Here is a 6,684-nt window from a genome sequence, read left to right as displayed (position 1 = left end):
ATATAGCTCTGATACTGTAAAACAAATGTTAGCATATAATATTTGTTATTATCAAAATAAACTAATCTTGGGGTCAAGATTCCTAACATTCTCCCCCTTTTTTATGATGACAATTATATGTTATTAAGATATAAAAATTTTAACCCCCCTGCATAAAATCATTAAATAAAATCTTTTACCCCCCCTGCATCAAAGCATTAGTAAAAAATATAACTCTCCCTTTGTCATTAGCAAAAAGAAATAAACATAATTCTAGTTAAAATTTTCTTTTCCCGAGTACCTTAATAAAAATATTAAGCATTTTGGTACCATTTTATATTATAACATTAGGATTAGCCCTTAGGAATCCAAATCCACTTGGAATTTGGTTTCCATTTATTAAAATAAGTGTAATTCTTTGAATTGCAAGCTTCATACATATAAGATAAAATATAATCATTCCTATCATGAATATTCAAATTCTTAGGAATCCATATATACTTATTTTGTTTAGCATGAATATTCTTATTATTATTCTTCAAAACATAATCATTCTTTGTAAAATACTTAGGAACAAATCCAATGCCAAAATGATTGTTTGAAGATTTTTGAAATGAGAGCAAATTATTCAAATTCTCTTTACTTTTATTGAATTTACTAACATTCAAACATATATCATCATATTTTAATTTAATAGAAGAAATATCTTTATCTAAAACATTAATGCGAATTTTTAAATCATTGCGTTCTGATTTTAGATAAACATTCTCATTAGTTAAACTATGATTTCTTTAAGCAAGGATTTATTTTCCTTTTTCAATTCAATTACTTGAGAATTAGAAATAGTAGAAGAATTAAAATCAGAAATTTCTTCAAGTAATCTTTTATTTTCATATTTAAGAAAATTATGTGAAGTCTTTAATCTCAAAATTGTTTCATATAATTCATTAAAAGTATCTAAAAGCTTTTCATTATCACTTACTTCATCTTGTACCATAAAACACATATAAGCGCTTTCCTTTTCTTCGATTTCTTCATCTGAAGACGAATCATCACTATCATCCCATGTAGCCGCCAAAGCCTTTATTTTCTTGTTAAATTTTGTAGACTTTGACTTTGATTTTAGAAGGGTACAATCACTCTTCATATATCCTGGCTTATTGCAACCATAACAAATGAAATTATTGTTAGTATCTTTAACCTTACTTGTACCTTCATGAGTTACCTCGAGTGTGTGCCAAATATTATATGCGGATGTGGCCGTTGACACCCTATCCTCGAGTGTGTGCCAAATATTATATGCGGATGTGGCCGTTGACACCCTATTGAACTCATTCTTGTCAAGGGCACAAAATAAGGCATTCATTGCTTTAGAATCTAAGTTTGCATTGTTCCTTTGAGATGTAGTCCATTCTGTGAAAGGAGTGGTTGGCTTCTCATATTTTGTTTCCACAACGTTCCGAAGTTTGTAGCCCATTGATTGGAGATAGATTTTCAACCGACACTTCCAATAGTTATAATTTAATCCATCAAAAATTGGTGGACGATTTGTAGAATGTCCTTCCTTAAATTTTGAATTTGAATCGGATGTTGATGCCATTTCTTCAACCTTGCTCTGATACCAAATGTAGGGTCTGATTTTGCTTATGTATACCAAGTGTAGGATCATGACCCTTAAGAATAGAGTGCGTTCTTATAAAAAGCTGCGGAAGCTTTATTACACTTAAACACTAGAGGGTGAGTTTGCAAAGTAGATTATAAATTAAAAAGAAAGAATGACAATCTCATAAAATAAACATCACAAACACAAACATGTATACTGGTTCCACCTCTCCGGTGTACATCCAGTCCCCAAGCAAATCCCGCTTGAGAGTTTCCACTATGATTTTAAAACCTTACAAAATTAAAAGCAAACCTGACCAATTTGCAAGACAATGTAAATTGTAAACCCAATTGACAAGACCATGTTAATTGTAAACTGTCCTCTAGACCAAGAGATCAACCCCTCTCATAAACCGAGAGAACCTTTCTTTGAAACAATATACAATTCTAATCCTATAAACCTTGATGTGGATGTGAACATGTAACAGTGGCTTATCAATCTTTTTAACTCTCTGGATTTTGCGTAAACAAGCTCTAAGAATTATAGGAACAAAGGCAATATCAGAAACTCTCTTTTATGGAAAAACAGATTAAAAAACTGAAAGTTTAGAGAGTTAATTTATACAATATGTATATCTTATAAGTGCAAAACTTGGTGCTTATTTTATGATGTTTAAACCTATTTATAGCATCAAAGACATAATTTTAAACCCAATTAACATCCACAAAACGACTATAAACAATCACTTATTCAAAACCAGAAATCTGGAAAAAAAAACTACATCTGTAGTCGATTATAAGTCATAGTAGTCGACTACACTGAGTCTAAACATACTCTGTGAAGTCAGAAAATTGCTTAGTAGTCGACTACAAGGCATAGTAGTCGACTACACTGTAAACTCATAGATTCTGAAATTATATTTTTAGTATTTTGGCTGTAACTTTCTCATCTGATATCGGAATGAGGTAATTTAAGATTGTTGGAAAGCTGTTGAAGATACTTATAACTTTGGTCTTTTGAGTTTTTCTAGATTCTAATTGTTAAGGGGTATAAATAAAATATTTTTAAAACTCATTCAATATCTATAAACTCTAATGGCTAACATAGGAGGTTTTTATTGTTAACCAACACACTAAGCATGTATTAGTATATTCTAACACTATGTGTGTGCATGTGTGTGAGTGATCAAGGCTTGTATAAATTTCTAAGCAAATAAAATATAAAATTATATTTTGACAATAAAGTATATCTTCTTCTTTACTTTATTTTGCCTTGAACTCATCTATGACTTGAGTATCTCTTTGAATATAATTATTGATATAGCTATGATACTGCAAAACAAATTTTAGCACATAATATACACAACATATAATATTTGTTATCATCAAAATAAACTAATCTTGGGGTCAAGATTCCTAACAATAATGTGATATTATGTTATGATGATGTCCGGATATATAATGTATGTAACCAAAGTTTATACTAGTAATCAATTGGAGAGACAATAAATACAACCAACATTGCTATTATAAACTTCATGGCGATGCAGATAATGAAGAAAATGGTCTTTTCTGAGCACATTTTCTATAAATTGTGTTAAGTTTTGGTTTGGTTTCAATATTGGGTTGTTCCAGTCTTGGTTTCGCTCGAGTTGGTTTCAGCCTTAGTTCAATCTTGGATATTATATGCTAGCGATCGATGTACTTGTAATCAATTGGTTGTTATGACGTTCAATTATGTCTTGTTCATTGAGCATTTTGGTTCTTCGTTATATGAGATGATTATATGATTTTGGAATATTTTGGTTCTTCGTTATATGAGATGATTATATGATTTTGGAATTAGCCCCTCAAATCTTTGAATATGTTGCAAATCACTACCTCAAAGATTATATGATTTTGGAATTAGCCCCTCAAATCTTTGAATATGTTGCAAATCACTACCTCAAATCTTTTTTAAAAATTGCAAATTTGTCCCTTAAAATTTTAAATATTTTTATATGATGATTGATATATGTTCACCTCTCAGTTTATGTTGGATATAAATTTATGCTATAGGGTGGTAAGCACACCATGGTGACCATAGTCATATTTTCTTTCTTTTTTCATTTGAACCAAACACTAGAAAGGGAGGGAATCTATTCACACATCATTTGTTTTCTTCTTTTTTCAAGTTGAACCAAACTAAAAAAGTGGTGGAAAGTACTTTCAGCTCATATTTTTTGACGAAACAAACACAAGAAACACTTTCCATGAAAGTGAAGAAAACACAAAAACGTGAAGGAAAATGAGTTTTGAAAAATGAAGGAAACGAACTAAACAGGTCCTAATACAAAATAATAAATAAGATTCGTTTTTCGGAAGATTGAAGCTTGTATTTATTGCCGATCTTTACTAGAAACTGAAAATCTTTTATGCGATGAAAAACTATAAAGAAGAAATATGGTTGGTTACAAAATGCCTGATAAATTATGCACTTCGTTTTTAATGTGAAGGTCCGATGCAGTTGGAGAAAAGATTATCCTGATTTATTATTACATTGTCGACCATTTTTACTAAAAAAATGTCTAATCCTTCTGCCAATGTATAAATCAAAGATTCATATATCAATCTAAGTTATCAAGTACATATTATGTACATTGCTGGATGTTATAGGTGGAGATTTTGGTTAACTGCTATGTACATTTGCTTGGTGCTCTTGGAGTTGGCTTGATTTGGCCCTCTTTTGAGTCTTCTTTTATTTCTCAGTTTTGATTTAGTCTTGGTTTGGCTCATGGCTATATCAGTTGTATAGAGTTTTTGTTGGTTTATGAGAGTTTTTCCTCTGTTTTTATTATGCGCAAGTAGGGATGTGCCGATGAAGTCAGTACTTCAATTTACATTTTTTATAATTAAAAAAAATTACTTACCAAAAAAGAAAAAAAAGAAAAACCCATAATTGATAACATTAATAATAATTACCATCATTTAACTATTTTGTTAGTACCTAACACCTCAAGAATCATGAGCTAAAGAAGGATTTTCTGCACTTTATGAAATCAAAAAGAATATATTGGAAATTGAGTGCTAATAAAGTAGTTAAGGGTACTAAGAGTTATTTTTATTTCACCTTTGAAGACCCCTATAGGTTTTATCTTTCTCTTCTAAGAAGCATTTAACTTCCTATACGATAATGAAGCCCCTAAGTTTTTGCCCCTCCTATCTAAGAAGCATCAAGTTTACTGTTTTGACATTGAAATCTCTAAATTTTATCACGTGCTAATAAAGTAGTTAAGGGTGCTAATGGTATATTTAGAATATGACTAAGGGAAAGGAAGGAAGGGAAATGTTTTCCCTTCCTTCCCTTCTCCTTCTTTACCCCCAATTTGGGGGGGGTAGGGTAAGATTTTAGTTCAAAATTTTCCCTCATCTACCCTTCTAAATGGAACTCTCAAACAAAAGTAAACAAAATTTCCCTTCCCCTTCTCTTCTCTATCATCCATCCAAACATGTCATAAAAGTTATTTTTATTTTACCTCTGAAGACCCCTCTAGGTTTTATCTTTCTGTTCTAAGAAGTACTTAACTTCCTATACAATGAAGCTCCTAAGTTTTTGCCCCTCCTGTCTAAGAAGCATCAAGTTTACTATTTTGATATTAAACTCTCTAAATCTCATCCCTTCATTCTTGAAAGCCGTTAATTTTCTTCTTTTGACGATGAAGTTCCATAGATAACAAGAAGAGTGGGGGGCTTACTAGAAGCGAGAGCTCAAACATACTTGCTTTGTTGTCAAAAATAAAATCATTAGTTTCTTGAAAGAGAGAGGAGTAAAATCGCACGCGGATTCGCAGTGGGGCCAATGGGGTCAATTGCCTCCACTGACCGCTATAAAACCATATTTAGTATTTGGTCTAAGATCTTGTATTTGCCCCTATACGCTTCCAGCCTGTTGAAGCAGCCCCTCATATCTTTGAAACTAAATGCTTAATGGAACAAACCCAACATATTTACCGAATTGTCATTACTCTATCTCTAGATAAACATTGTAATTTCTACCAAATTCTTCTAAAATCCCTCTATTATTTTTTATAATTGCGGCTTTGCTCTGTTGCAAAGATCGTCAATCTATACGGTACGCAGACATCAATTCCTCCTCCCAACCGCAGGCCCTCATCCCGCAAGATCATCGCACCACTCTCGATATCAAGGATTGTGCAAACTCCCTTATACTCTAATGTTTATCATAAAAATATGACAATGCGGCAGGAACCATTATTGAATTTTAACATAACACTTCTATTCGGCTATATTTTGTTTGTAGATATAATATATATGCATATTTGGTTTTGCTGTCATACTATTTTAGGTATAAATATTGCACACAAGTTATAATTGTAGTCTTGACTAAAGTTCCTGGATCCACCCTAGGTGAAACCTTTGGGTTTCATTTTGTTAGGCCCTTATTAGAAATATGGTAAAATGCAAATGTTGTTTCTATTAATTTACTCCACACAATTATATATACAATGTTGCACTCCCTCTCAAAATACAATTTTGGATTTTTTTTACGATATTAGTTCTCCAAATATTTCATATTTCCGTGAAAAAAAATTTAAAGTTTATCTTAGCCCCCAGATCTTTTGATCTTTAAAATTAATCCCCGTCTTTCCTACTTTGGAATAAGTCTCCCCGGACCTTTCATATTTTGAAATTCATCACCCAAACCTTCATATTTTGAAATTTGTTCCCTAAGTCCTAAAGTATTTTGAAATTAAGCATTCTAAAGTTGGTCCTTCTAATTAGCATTAGGTTGAGATATTCGGTTCGGAGGACTAATTTCAAAAATATTCGACAGATTTTGGGGGCTACCTTCAGAACATGAAGAATCTGGGTACCAATTCACAACGATTAAGAATTTAGGGGACTAGTTTGAAAACACTAAGATATGGGGACTAATACCAGAAAGCCCCTATACTTAATCTGCGTTAGCCCTAGATCCTTCCTCTTCTTCTCTCCCTTCGTCCGTCGAACACGAAAACTAACAAGCGGAGATGGCGCTGTTAATGGATCCGGGTGCGGACCCAGTAACCGATAACGAGCGCGCAGACTTAGAAGCCATCGCCG

The 6,684-nt window shown here is 32.2% G+C and overlaps 1 protein-coding gene across 1 annotated transcript in view; it reads left to right on the top strand.

Moving 5' to 3' along the window:
* LOC109850201 (tetratricopeptide repeat protein 4 homolog) overlaps nucleotides 6,540-6,684 on the top strand; it is a 4,666-nt gene continuing 4,521 nt past the window's right edge. Inside the window, exon 1 of the mRNA XM_020420152.1 lies at nucleotides 6,540-6,676. Within this exon, the coding sequence (XP_020275741.1) occupies nucleotides 6,612-6,676 (65 nt within the window). The 5' untranslated portion in view covers nucleotides 6,540-6,611. The remainder of the gene's footprint in view (nucleotides 6,677-6,684) is intronic.

The sequence above is a fragment of the Asparagus officinalis genome, chromosome 7, assembly GCF_001876935.1.
Source record: "Asparagus officinalis chromosome 7, Aspof.V1, whole genome shotgun sequence".
NCBI lineage: Eukaryota > Viridiplantae > Streptophyta > Magnoliopsida > Asparagales > Asparagaceae > Asparagus > Asparagus officinalis.
This window is presented reverse-complemented; position numbering and strand designations above follow the sequence as displayed.